The sequence below is a fragment of the Lactuca sativa genome, chromosome 8 (assembly GCF_002870075.4).
Source record: "Lactuca sativa cultivar Salinas chromosome 8, Lsat_Salinas_v11, whole genome shotgun sequence".
Taxonomy (NCBI): domain Eukaryota; kingdom Viridiplantae; phylum Streptophyta; class Magnoliopsida; order Asterales; family Asteraceae; genus Lactuca; species Lactuca sativa.
Genome location: NC_056630.2, coordinates 72,216,938 through 72,231,747, shown reverse-complemented (window position 1 = coordinate 72,231,747; position 14,810 = coordinate 72,216,938). Strand labels below are relative to the sequence as shown.

Genomic DNA, 14,810 nt, shown 5'->3' with positions numbered 1-14,810 from the left:
TCAGTTTTTTAAGTCATTCATTTATTTAATCTGGTCAAATATAATTTTTTTTTCTTTTTAAAAAGCAATGAATCCTTTAAATCATTGTATCATCGGCTTTATCTGTTATACATTTCACTTTTTGTAAAAGTGTTGACTATTTTGAATATGTTTTAAATAATGTCACATAGTATGAAATTAGAGTTTTAACAATAAGTTTCCTGCATATTTTCTTAAAAAATTATTGATTATAATAACGACAACAACTCCCCTAAGAAACTTCTTGAGCTTTTTTTAAAACTGTAATTTCTTGGAACTCACATCTGTTTATATATAGCTCATAATTTCAGGTGATCAAGAGACATACCTTTTAAACAAATCAAGATATCAATGGCATCTTCATCATCCTCTTCTCCTTCCGCTCTGGCCCTTTCTTCTCAGTTGTGGCAATACCATGTTTTTCTTAGTTTTAGAGGAGAAGATACTCGTAAGAATTTTGTGGATCATCTCTACACAGCTCTTGAACAACTAGGAATCTATAGTTACAAGGACGATGAAACACTTCCTCGGGGTGAATCAATCGGCCCATCCCTTGAGAAGGCTATTGAAGAATCACAAATTGCTGTAATCATATTCTCTAAAAACTATGCTGATTCTGTATGGTGCTTAGATGAACTTGTACATATCATGAAATGTAAGGATACACGAGGACAAATCGTTATGCCCATATTCTATGACGTGGATCCCTCTCTAGTGTGGAAACAAAAACAAAAATATGGAGAAGCCTTGGCTAAGCATGAGTTGGAGAACAAGGCCAAGGCTGAATCTTGGAGAAAAGCACTTGTGGATGCAAGTAACATTTCTGGATGGGAACCCCAACACATTGCCAACGGGTAATTTTCTTCTTTATTTCTGCACTTCTTATGCTTAAGTTATTACTACTTGTACCTAATAAGCTTTTAAAAGACAGCCAAATTTTTTATGATAAAATACATGTTTTTAGGGAACAACTAGGCATGTACAGCGATGCAAATAATTATACTTGTGCAATAGTCCAATTACAATATCTATAATTTATAAGGGATTCAACAATTACGATTTGAAGAAGTTCTATTAGCTATTTTGAAAACACAGTTGTTAGTACAGAGTAATGATAATAAGTAGGCTATCATATAGATGATTTAGATATATATTCTTGATGGTGATGAGTTGTTAGTACAGAGTAATGATAATAAGTAGGCTATCATATAGATGATTTAGATATATATTCTTGATGGTGATGACCTTAGTTGATAAACAAAAGTCTTAAATAAGTTCACTTGTTAAGGGATGAATGATAATCACTTATACCGGTCATTGACATTTGCTAACAACTCACAAAGTAGGCATTCTCTAGGGTAGTAGTTTATGATAAGGCTATTTGTCAATGCGAGCATGTGTTAATGATCCTTGTATATTCAATTTGCAGGCACGAGTCAAAATGCATCAAAAAAATTGTTGACACAATTTCACATAGGTTGCATCCACTAAGTTTAAGTGTGGATGACAACCTGGTTGGAGTAGAGGCTCGCATGCAAGATTTGATATCAATGTTACAAATAGGGTTTAGTGGTAAGATCATGTTTGGAATATGGGGGTATGGGGGTGGTGGTAAGACAACTCTTGCCTGTTCTATTTATGATGAAATCTCTAGCGAGTTTGATGGTTGCTGCTTTCTAAAAAATATCCGGGAGGAATCAAGTAAAAGGAATGGTTTGGAAAGATTGCAAGAAAAAATTATTTGTGGTGTTTTGAAACAAAAACAAGTGGAGGTAGGGAGAGTTGAAGAAGGAAGGCACATGATAAAGGATAGGTTACACCATAGAAAGGTCTTGATTGTGCTTGATGATGTCAACAACCTTGAACACCTAGAGGAGTTAGCTGGATCACATGATTGGTTCGGTGAAGGAAGCCGGATAATAATCACAACCAGAGATGAGCATGTATTAACTGCACACAAAGTAGATGTGATACACAATATTAGGTTGTTAAGCGATGACGAGGCCATGAAGCTCTTTTGCAAGCATTCACCACGGGGTGACAGACGTATGGAAGATTATGAGCAACTTTCAAAAGATGTGGTTTCTTATGCTGGTGGGCTCCCATTAGCACTTAGAGTCCTCAATCGTTTTCTATGTGACAAAGACATGGACGAATGGAGAAGTGCCTTGGCTAGATTGAAAGAAATTCCAGATGCTAAGATTTTGGAAAAGATAAAAATCACCTTTGATGGACTTACTCTCCTAGAAAGAGAGTTGTTCCTAGACATTGCATGTTTCTTCAGAGGGCGATATAAAGATGAAGAGAGCATGATGATACTTGATGCTTGTGGTTTTCACCCTGTTATAGGCATAAAGGTGTTGATACAAAAAGCTCTCATAACTGTTTCTTTGGATGGAAGGTTTGATATGCATGATTTGGTAAAAGAAATGGCACACTACATTGTTAGAGGGGAACACCCTAACAATCCTGAAAAACATAGTAGAATATATATATATATATATATATATATATATATATATATATATATATATATATATATATATATATATATATATATATATATATATATATATATTTGTGTCTGTGTGTGTGAAGTAACACTTTAAACGTGATACTGACTCCATTTTGTTCCTCTGCCCCAGAACCTTGACAAGATTGAAGCTATAGACTCTCAACGTTTCAGGAGTGATGAATTACAACGTATTCTTCAGGTCGCTGCAAACATGAACAAACTTCGGTGGATTGATTTGGAAGATAGTGCACGATTGGTTGCTACTGCACTTCCATTGATTATGCCAGAAAAGTTTCCACCAAAGGAGCTTTTTTGTCTAACATTGCACAGGCTCAATGTAAAGCAACTTTGGGAGGGTTACAAGGTAATTCTTAAAATAAATTCTACGAATGGCCCCTATGGTTTAGGGTAATTTGCATGTTTGGTCCCTAACTCATTTTTTAACTCGGAAGGTCCCAACTATTTACACGTTTGGTCCCTACTGTTTGTTTTTGTTACGTGATTGGTTCCTGTCTTACCTACAAAAGACTATTATTTAAATAGGAAAAAATGATGGGTCGGTAAGGTGAGGGGTGGGGTTGGGAGTGTGCTTATTTAAATAAATTAAAAAATCAAGGGTAAAATAGTATTTTTAAGTAAGATAGGGACCAAACGTGTAAAAAAACAAACAATATGGACTTTTTGAGTTAAAAAAGTAAGTTAGGGACCAAACACGCAAATTATCCTAAACCATAGGGACCATTCGTGTAATTTACTCTATTTCTTATTGTTTAATGGATGAAAGCAAAGTGTATCATTAAATTAATAATTTAATTCCCTCTCTCTCTCTCTCTCTCTCTCTCTCTCTCTCTCTCTCTCTCTCAAATGGCTGGATTTTAACGTATCTTGGTAATTATGAAATGATAGGCTTTTATTAGAAAGAATATATTATCTAGTAAAAGTTAATTGTTTTTGGTTATGTTTATGATGAAGTGATTATTAATAATTTCATTTGTAAGTTGGTGGTAGTGATATATAGATATGATAGGTGAAGGTAACTTATACATCAAGTTGCCTAACACATATCTCGATCCTTAGGGGTCTGAAACTCGGCTAGGATCAACAAAAACCAAAAACTAACATCAAGACCTAACAAACTAAAATGGAAGCACATGCAGCTATCTTTGGTTTGATTTTTGTTTATTTGCTTTTTTATAGGTGCTAGTTTGTTTGGTTTCAATATTTATTTATTCAAATATTGATTCATAATTTAGTCCTATCCGGTTGAAAAGTGGAATGAAGGCTGTGTTCTATATATAGTTTTTTAAACTTAAAACATTTATGTTTTATGTTTACAGTCTTTAAGTAAAAATAAACTGGTTCGAACACATTATTTGTTCCAGAAATCCGAAAGAAAATCAAAGGGGTGTTTTTGTACTCAAAATGCATCGTTTTGAGTGGTTATTGATGAATATATTGGCAAACCTTTAACTTGTGTTCATTTGTGACGGTATCTACCAAATTTGAGGTTGATCAGTCTTCATCACTTGAGGAAACTAATCAACACACCTGATTTCTACGGCCTTCCGAACCTTGAAAGATTCATGATTGGTGATTTTCCGCTTTTAGAAGAGATTCATCCATCATTTGGACGTTTGGAAAAGCTTGTCTGTGTACAGATACAAGGTTGTGAAAGTCTTAAGAAGGTTCCACCCATTACCCGGTCGAAGAAACTCAAGACTCTTTCACTCTCAGGGTGTAGTGCATTTAATAATCTTTCAAAGATCCAACAAAGTATAGAGAATTATCTACCTCACAACATGAACCACATTGGGGAATGGTTTTTTAGTGGATGCTTAAGAAAGCTGGATCTCAGGTGGTGCAATTTGGTAGATGGAGACATCAGATCTGGTGCTGTTTGGGAGTTACCCAACTTGCATGTACTCCATCTAACTGGAAATAAATTTTCACGTTTAAATTTTGGTCTCTTGCGACTTCCTCGGCTCAAATGTCTCAACGTGTCATACTGCTATGACCTTGTAGAATTGTCGGAACTGCCATCAAGTATAGCTGTTGTGATAGCGGATGATTGTAAGTCACTTGAAAGCTTCGGAGACATTTCGAACTGTAAATGGTTGTGGAAAGTCTCACTTGGGGGGCCCAACAAACTTGGTCCACATGGTTGTGACATATTACTAGACTCCATGCTCGAGGTTTGGCTTTTGATTTTCATTCGGATATATATATATATATATATATATATATATATATATATATATATATATATATATATATATATATATATATATATATATATATATATATATATATATATATATAAACCCAAACATAAGAAGAATAAAGCTGAATCATAATCGAATGTGTTTGTTTTATGGCAGGGAAACGCTGAAAATTACTTTATCAGTATCAGAATTTCAGGCATTGACATTTGGAGGGGGTTACCTGTACCTTGGTTTGACTGGGTGGATAATTGTAATATGTGGCTTCCACATGATTGGTATGTTCGCTTTTCTGGGATTTTGATGTTTGTCAGAGCTGAGGACCTTTTTCTGGACATTAAAATAAGTATGAAGCAGGGCATAGACGAAGATTTTCAATCTCATCTTTGGAATAAGTCCAATGATAGTCTCAAGAATCATAATCCTGACACATATGTAGGATATGTTTCGTTTAGTTCATTGAGACACACCGGATGCTTAAATTCAACATACAATGTCATTTCCTTCTCCTACGATGAGCATTTGTATGTGGATGGGCGTTGGTTTGGAGCTGTACTCCTTCCTAAAGGTGATCGGATGCAAACAACAAAATTCATAACAGATTCCTCAGAATTTGGGAATGAAGAGGAAGTTTATGAAAGAAAGACATTTTACATTCAACATGATTCGAACTCCTGTATTAAGATTCTATGGAATCCATTTAGCCATTTCTAAACCCATTTTAACAGGTCACTTTGACTATTCGCCAGTTCCTAGTTCCCACTCTCAGCTTTTTCATTTGCATTATTACCTTTAAATGTGTGAATTTGTTGCTGTTAACCCAAGTCTACACTGAGAAATATATTCAGCTGTCACTTTAGTCTCAGTTTCTTAACAGTTTGTTTATTGATCATGGCTGTTGTTTTTGGTAAAAAGAATTACTAGTACAAATTAACTGACTAGATGGAAAATGGTATGGTTGTTTTTTTTCTTTCTCATATGGCATATGTGATTTTTGCCTTAAGGTAGACCATAGGATTTTAAGAACTTGATTGTTTTATGTGTAGGCTGAATAATTAAGAAGATCGGTTCTATATCAAACTTATCATACACACTGAGAGTTGATTTGTGGGAAATTTTCATAAAACCCACTAATTTTCATAAAAACATTAAACACTTGGTAGTTTTTATGAAAATTTTCCTTTAACATCTTGTTGCAAAAATTTCTTTGGGAGAATTTTGTATATATCTTTATTAAACATCAAAATATCATATTTTTTCCAACTTAATTTCTAAATATCATATTTACCTTCATAAAATTTTAAAATATCGTATATACTCTTATCAAACATCAAAATATCGTTTATGCCCTTTCTAAATATCAAAATATCATATATGCCTTTCTTAAACAACAAAATATCAATTGTAATATCTAAAATATCATTCAGCTACAACATGACAATATTCAATAACAACAAAATTAAGTAATCAATTCATACATAGTATGGAGAGGGTTGAAGATGAAGCGTTGGTTTGTCAAGAAAGTGACATTAGACGTTTCATTATTATAGACATAGAGATAATATTGTTAAAATTTTAATTATTATAATAATTCTAAGATATAAAAAATCATAATAAACTATTAAAAACATTGAATTTTTTGAGTGGAAAATATAACATTTTGAAGGTTTATAAAGGGTAAATATGATATTAAGAAATTAAGTTGAGTAAAAATGATATTTTGATGTTTAAGAATGACATATATTAAACTCTCTCTTTCATGTCACAACCTTCATAGTTAATTAATAACTAGTGAAGATCCTCCGTTTTGCAGGTGTTGGAAGCCATCAAATGTTTGTAAATTTTCAACCACATTTGTTTATCAAGTTCAAATTAAGTTAAAAACAAATAAAAAACACGAAAAAATGAAGTAGAATGCATACTTTCGTACTGCTTTGGTTCTTATTTTTGTAGTTTGGTTTCCCAATATAACCTTTCAAGATTCAAGTGTAACGCCCGGTTGTCGGAACAAATTGGTTTAGGGCTTCAAGGGGTCAAAGGTTTGGTTTTGTGATTTTGGTGAAGTTTTGATGGCTTGAAGAAGAAGAGAACACCATTGGAGCAGAGATTCAACTTTGAAGCTCCATTTGCAACCTCTAGCAACATCTCTGGACCATTGTGAGTTACCAAGATTCAAGCTTTTTGATTCCTTGTTGCTAGATCTAAGGTTTTTTGCATGTTTATCTATGGCTATAAGAGTAAGAGTGTTCGGATTCCATAAAGTTGGCAACTTTATGGGTCCTTAGAGTCCCTCGGTGATTATATGTAATGGATATGAAGTTTAGATGATGTTTGAGTTCATACTTGAGATTTGATTCCCTTTTTCTTCATGAATGCCCTAGTTTAATCTCAAGTCTTGTATTGGGCACACAAGACCTTAAGTCATTGATTTTTATGATCCTTGGGGTGTTAGGAAGCCGATGGATTAGTGACTTAATGGATTAAGAAGTTTATGGATCAAAATATCATTTAGACTAATCTCATGATGTGAGGTTTTGCCTATCACGTCGTGAGGATCATGAGCCTCGACAATTTTGTCCCTTAGTGACTCACGACGTGAGACATAGATGGTCACGTCATGAGGGACGATTTGAATGTTGACTTTTGTTGACCATTTAGCGTTCACTTTTTGACCGGTTTGACTTTGGGTCAAACTTAAAGGATTTGGGCTGTAGATTAAGATTCTTCCATGATTTGGTGATGGATAACTCTTGGGAGCAATCAGTACAGAAGGGAAGCATGTCGCAGTGCTATGGGTTCTTCGTTTTAGGTGAGTTTTCCTCACTATACTTGTGGGTCGAAGACACCAATGTCGCAGTGTTATGGGTTCTTCGTTTTATGCGATAGACCGGTAGATCTATATGATTACTTGTGTTCACTGATTATGTGTTAGATTAGTAGATCAGTCGGATTATTTGTATTTGTTGGTTATTGATCTAGGGTTCTTTTCTCTTGCACTCAGCGAGTCTGGTCAAAGTTGGACCGTTAAATAGGGCACAGACCCAAGAATTTAGGATGGCCACAAATGAAGGCCATAAGGACCCTTAAATAGGGCACAGACCCAAGAATTTAGGGTTTCTGCCAATAGCACGGACTTGTCGAGTCCATTCACCGACTCGTCATGTCCACTCATTAATCCGAGTCATCATTCGCGATCCTACTCGACGAGTTAGGGCATCAACTCGTCGAGTCACTCCTCATATCTCAAATAAATAATCAAATGACCATACCTAGGAATCCGGATGTTACATTCGTGCTAAAGGCCAAGATACCTGGGGCGGTCTGGATAAGATGAAGGCCTAAGAGGCAGACCAGTCAGGCTGAAGGCCTAGAGAGTGGTCTAAATAGGTTGTAGGCCTTGTGAGGCGGTCCATTCATGCTAAAGGCTCATATTTGCATGTTGTTATCTATTCGGTTGTGTGTGGTACTTTGGGGGAACTCGTTAAGATTTGGCTTACAGTTTAATTGTTATGGTTTCAGGTACTTCAAATAATCGGGAAAAAATGAAGGCTTGATCGTACATATCATTCAGATTTTATGATTTTTGATTTTAGGATTCTCTGATTCGTGATTATGACTTTTGGAAACTATGTTTTGTAACAATTATGTTTTTTTGGCTTGATTTTAAAAATGAATATATATATATATATATATATATATATATATATATATATATATATATATATATATATTTAAATTTTGGGATGTTACACATAAGGTTGTTATAACATTAGTAATAGGATTAGGAAAAAACAGAAAAGGAATAGCACAACCTGAAATCAGTACAGATTCTGCATATCAATGAAAAATATGTTAGTAGTGAAATTGTAGGCATATAGATCTCGATTTGACACTATTAACTTTCTAATTATTACTCCCTTCATCTCTTTTCCTTGTCCTCCTACCAGAAAATCAACATTTTATATTTAACCGATCCAATAGAACAACATCAACCATAAAGTAGGCTTCTATAGGGTAGTTTCCAAGTTTGACCAAAATGCCCTTTACTAAAAAGTTCATATAAACACCTTCTAATTATAAAAGATCCAAAATCGAAGTCATTTTCACATGCAGATATAATATATCCATACAAAAGTTAATGGGGAAAAATAGTAAACATGATCTTACAGTGTCGGTCTGGATTTTCCCTTAACATTGCAGTAAGGGATTTATATATTTCTGCATAAAGCTAGAAGGCAGACAACCAACTCAAATACTCAATGGGATCAACATCATGATCAATTACAACCAACTGAGCCTTGTTCTGAAACAGAATATTATGAAATTTTAGAGTGTTCCAATAAATGATAGAATGAGATTTAAATATTTTATGAGTTATAAGTGGAAAAAATTAGAGTAAACCTGCTCGATGAGATAGATGAGATAACTGATGTGGTTAAGTCCATACTTCACCACAATAGGCTTCTTAGCTTCAATTGTCTTTCCTTCAATCTCAGCTTGAGTTCTTTTGAGAAGGCGTTCCTTTTTTGCAGCTTTTTCCTCAGGTCTATATTTGAGAAGCATGTTTGAACAAAGCAGTGGCTACATATCACAGACACATAAATATCATATAGCAGTTGAACTGAATATAAAACTATGGATAAAAAGTAAGTTGTAAAATTTGTTGCATCAGTTCAAAAATCTTAGATCACATTATATATACACACTATGGGTTTTGCTAAATCAGAAAAAAGACTCATTCATTTTTTTGTAATGCTTTCATCTTGTACTGTTTGGTTAAAGAATGGTAAAAGATTTTAGGGTAAAATAAGAAGCCTTACAACTTCAATAAACATATGTATAAAATGCACCTTATCATTTTTTTTAACTCTTGTAAAATGATCAAAAAGTAGAGCTATGAGAGTTGTATTGCCTTCGGATCATTATTATAACCGGTAAAACAATTAAATGAAATATAAGGCATTGGCGACTAAACAAAACATGGGCATAATTTCATGTTTAAAAAGTAAGAAACATGTTATGGTCTGTAAAAATCTTCACAAATGGGATTAAGAGATATTGATTTATAGCTTGTAAGCTACCACCGGGATCATCCATGCCAAAATTTCATGTTTAAAAAGTAAGAAACGTTGTGTCATGATAATTTGAAATGATTTAGACAGCCTTTGAAGCAAATGATTACTTCAAAGGCTGTCTAAATCATTTCAAATTTATAGCTTTCTTCTCTTTCAAGTTAGGTAGCAACTGATTAAATAGAAAAAATTGAAAATCTTGATACAAAACAATTTGTTATTCACAAAAATTAAACCTTGCCTGGTACTACTCATTGAAATGATGCAGTCAACTCCTTCTGTCACCGCCTTCTTTCCTACCTCCTCCATCGTCTTCCTTTTCTCTCAAACACCTTCTGAATCTGATGAATCGGTTCTCGGTTATAAGTGATAAATCAGTTAGCACCCTAAGAATAAGCAAATACTATTTGATCTTAAGTTTAATTATTCTAGTGCTAATAAATGATAATCACTTTATATAAATATTTTCAAAACTTGGAGGAATTCATCAAAAACCATCCAACTTTTAGAAGAAAAAAAATCTTATTGATTATGAATTTATGATTTGTTAATGTTGAAACAATCTTTATGGAAGGCTAAGCCACTCAACTTTTGCAATGTTTTGTTGAATAGATTTGGTGATGTTATGTTGAAATAGGGTTTTCCATCTGCTTTAATATAATATAAATGGGTGGAATTTAGCAAAATAGGATTCAAATATAAAAATTCATTAAAATTGTATTATGATTTGTGGTTTATTCGTTACCTACAATCTTTAAGTGTGATGGGCGTAATTCAAATAGGGTTGTTATGAATTTTCATTTCCACTTGAACCTTCACCGACAAAAGTGGTTGATGAAATTCCCAAGTTTAAATTGAAACCATGATCACTTCCTTTATCAGAAATTGCAAAACTTTGTAAAATTTAAAAGAAGGAACAACACAAATTGTGATTGTGGTTAATGAAAGTTGTATTACAATGATGAATTGAAGGAAGAGTGTTGTATCCTTGGTAAGTACCGCTTTCAAAGTTGTTGATTGTTTCCCTTCCATGATAGTCGATTGTTGTGTTGTCATAAGCCCTAGTTTTAACAAAACATTACATCCTTAACCTAAACTTTCCTACGTGTCAAAGCCACGTTCCAAATTCAAAATTAACATATAGAGTCGCTTGACTATCCTGCCAACAACTACAAACAATAGAAATTACAACTGAAAAATAAATATTTGATTGGATCAAGATAACTATTTCATACAATAAAACATAAATATTAGCATAAATTAATAAATTAAAAGGATATAAGAGATTAAAATTAACAAATTAAGAAAATAAGATTAGTATGTATAGAAGTAGGCAACGATCAGAACTCGATGACAACTGAATTTTATAAGAATGTCATTTCTGCCTTTCTTTACCCTCAATGACACATTATTCTGCAAACAAAGGGTTTGATAGCCATAAATTCATTAAATTAGTAGACGGAATAAAACTTAGAGAAGAAATTAACTCGATGGAGTGAAATGTAATTTGACTACTTATAATTGTTATAATTGGAAGTTCTAGGATAGAATTCATACTTGCAGTTCCATTGACACCTCCCAAAATTGAGGATAATCAATCTTTTCACTTTTATATTCTCATTGCACCATTTTAGTTCTCAAAGTTCACTTAAACTTTAAGTTTTCTGCAGTAGTGTGCTTAACAATGGAAATATAGAGCATACCTGCAAGCTAGTGTCGTTAAAGAGTGTAGTTAAAAGTTGCATTTATGATGACAATCAACGGTTAATACAAATCGTTGAATCTAGAGATTCTTTACTCATTGTCTCTGTTAGACAAAATCTCTCTAAACTCCGACATGTATTCGCATTGCTAAATCAAATGCAGGGTGTTTCTGGAAGTGGGGCTTCTTTGAAACAGGGGGGAAGGAAGAACCATTAAAAACTAAAGTTGGTCGGAAGGATAATGAAGCTTCTGAATCTGAAAAAGGCAAAGGCAAAGCTGTTTCGGAAGGTGATATAGATGAAAATGCACAAATGATTGAGTCTAAAATTGCAGAAAGAAAGAGAAGAGACAAAGAGCTTGACGAACTCAATGCTCTCAGACGAAAATTTGACGCTGAAGATGTTGATTTCAAAAACTTTGCATTGATTTTTGAAGCTCAGAAGACTTTGTTCCTATCCGGGTCCATTAAGAGGATTCATAATGAAACAATTGACGAACCCAATCTCTACTGGTTGGAGCCAACCACATCTTTTAACACAAATAGTGGTATAGAGTGTGAGTTGGACTTCCCCATGACTCTAAGGGCATTTCTTTTCTGATGCTTCGAAAAGATTGAGAAAGCCTTAATCTCAAATAATATTGTAAATCGGAAGTTGTTCTTTTTTTATCTGAAGTATGCCAAACCAGAATATGAGTCGTGGAATCTGAAACAAATTATGGGGTTAAGGGTTGGCTTGCCTGTCCAAACTAAAGATTTTTCTGAACATCCAATTCAAGGGATTCCAAGGTGCAAATCATGTGCTTCACGAATTCACTTTCGTTGATCTGCCTTTCATGAGTCCTAATGATTGGATCTCAATGCTTAACATTGTGGTGAAGAATATGAAGAAATATAAGCCCATAATTGAACACTTAAAGTGAATGATCAAGTCTTATATCATAGAAATTAGGAAGATGGATATTGAGATTGCGTCAGTTCTGAAGAAGAAACATATTATGAAGCCATCTGATCAACCAAAAGATATTCATGTAGCACCCTGTTTATTTAATAAATAAATAAATTAACTAATTAATGAGTAATAACCCTGAAAGAGGAATAGTATACAAGGAGTTAGTTTCGGGGATTAAACGTTATAATTGAAAGTTAAGGGGTTAAAATATAATTTTCGGATTTGTTCTTAAAGGATTTTGAGGTCAGGGGCTGAAAGGTAAATATTGGATTAAGGTTGAAAATATTTTATGGAGTAAGGGGCTAATGAGTAAATTCTGGACCAATTTGGAAAGGATTTCTAGAAGGAGGGGCTGTTGGTAAAAATTCAGATCCAATTTGTAAGGGGTTTTGATTTCAAGGGTTAAATGGGTAACTTATGGACTCATTTTGAAAGAAAATAAGGAAGGAGGGGCCGATTCCGTTATTATGGAAAGAAGTTTAGAGGCACCGGGTATATAGCCCTTACGGAACCCTAACCCTAGCCTCAATTCAGCCGTCACCATCTATGGATCTCCCTTCTACCGTTCGCCATCTCCAGCCGCACACTCCTTCTCGTTCCGATTGATCAAGACCGCTAGATGCTACCGTTCCAACCTCCGCCACCCTTTCATCGAATGCCACCATAATCTTCTCTGCCGCCTCCGGTGAAATCGTGAACGGTTGGAGAAGCCCCACCAAGTTGAAGGCATAAGCTATGACCGGCGGACACGAGTCGTGTGCAATAGAAATGCTCTTGGTGAGACTATATCTTATCTCCTTCTTCCATTTTTCTAGTTGTTTGGGTCGTAACCGACGTTCGTCGCCATTTCAGTGGCGTTCCGACGATGTCCCGCCACCTTGTAGGTGGCTAAATGCATGTGTGTTACCTTAAATGGCCGTATGGGGAACTAATCGGGTTGTATTTGCGTTAATTTGCTATCAGGAGTCAAGAGAACCGCTGCCATCGTGAACAGTTGTTGTTGCCGTCGTGTACCACCATGGGTGGGTGTATTTTCGTGTGTATGTGTGTTTGTAATTAGATTAGGGTGTGAGTGTGATTATCGGATGGACATTGTAATTTTAACAAATCGGTATAGTGAAAAGGGAAAACCAAACCACCACCGTAGGGTGGTGGCTGCCGCCACCAGCCGCCGTGTCGGGTAGCGGTGTGCTTTGCCTCGTTGTGATTGATTCGTTTGGGGTTCTAGAAACCCTAATGGGCTTATTGAAAACCCTAATGGGCTTAATTATACTCTAGTGGGCCTAATATGCCCAATAAAACCCTAATTGGCCTAAAAGCCCAACTAATTGATAAATGGCCTAATATTTGGATTAGAAACCCTAATTTGGGGAATTAACTGGGACACGCGGGAATTATTTAATAACTTGAGATATTAAATAATAATCATTGGCAAAGAATAAGGGATTTTGGACTTAATGGATTAAGTCCTTAGTGGATTAAGTCGTTAATGGGTTAAGTAGGAAACTTAACCCTAATCGGCATTTTATGTGAAACCCTAACTTCACTTGGGTTTATTGTTGGGCCTTTCTATTGGTCATTGATGATTGGGTTATTAATGGGCCATCCAAGATCAAGCAAGTGGACTAGAATAATTAATGGGCTTTGTGGTGAGGCACATATGAAGAGTTGGGCCCAATTTGGAAAATTGGGCCATAGATGGGCCATAGTTTGGGCCTTCATGATTATGAGGTATTGGGCCATTAGAATACCAAATGTTGGACTAGACTTTTGTTGGATTAGTGTCTAAGTCCATAACTATTTTGGTATGTACTTGACCCGATTATGAGCATGGTCCTTTTGGGTTGCCTTCACCATAGCAATATGTAGGATGAATTAAGAAGAGATAGGTTTAAATATGATTTATTAATATATTATGAGAATAATATATTAAAGGAGAAATCATATTGTTTAATTAATATTAGTCAAGAATTAATTTTGTGGCTAAAAGAGATTAATTAAACTTAGGGGACTGGACTGCAATTATTGGATAATTGAGTTATTGAGCTAAGGAATGCTAAAGGAATAAGGGGTGAACAAAATTATGATGGAAGCCCATCATATTTTTGTCCATGGCCTTATCCAGAAGGTTCCATGGGCTGCTTAGAGTTTAAGTTGTCCATTAGGGTTTTGACTGAAACCCTAGCAGCCCACACAAGTATATAAAGGACCCCTTAGTACCCAAAAACGTGTACAACTGATTCTCTAGGGTTTCTAGTCATTTTTGGGCAGCCTCCTTTATTCTCCTCTTCATCCAAGTTGCATATGGTGTTTGTGACTCCATTAGAGGTGC

The 14,810-nt window shown here is 34.7% G+C and overlaps 1 protein-coding gene across 6 annotated transcripts; it reads left to right on the top strand.

The window, feature by feature from the left end:
• Positions 1 to 279: 279 nt before the first annotated feature.
• Positions 280 to 5,729, top strand: LOC111906308 (TMV resistance protein N). Of its 6 annotated transcripts, none has more exons than XM_042897738.2 (5): positions 280 to 872; positions 1,448 to 2,438; positions 2,664 to 2,897; positions 3,731 to 4,725; positions 4,912 to 5,729. In XM_042897738.2, exons 1-4 carry the CDS (start codon positions 370 to 372, stop codon positions 3,779 to 3,781), a joined length of 1,779 nt encoding a protein of 592 aa, XP_042753672.1. In that variant the 5' UTR covers positions 280 to 369; the 3' UTR covers positions 3,782 to 4,725; positions 4,912 to 5,729. The 6 variants fall into 6 exon arrangements, with proteins under 6 accessions (XP_042753672.1, XP_042753671.1, XP_052622965.1 ...); XM_042897737.2 differs by having other exon boundaries at positions 3,916 to 4,725; positions 4,912 to 5,727; XM_052767005.1 differs by having other exon boundaries at positions 4,050 to 4,725; positions 4,912 to 5,726.
• The last annotated feature ends 9,081 nt before the right edge of the window (positions 5,730 to 14,810 follow it).

Bases quoted from the DNA above. Each gene is read 5' to 3' on its own strand.
- LOC111906308 (XM_042897737.2), top strand. From the start codon at position 370: ATGGCATCTTCATCATCCTCTTCTCCTTCCGCTCTGGCCCTTTCTTCT. The intron at 873-1,447 runs GTAATTTTCTTC...TTCAATTTGCAG, and splicing joins CCCCAACACATTGCCAACGG to GCACGAGTCAAAATGCATCA. The intron at 2,898-3,915 runs GTAATTCTTAAA...TATTTGTTCCAG, and splicing joins AACTTTGGGAGGGTTACAAG to AAATCCGAAAGAAAATCAAA.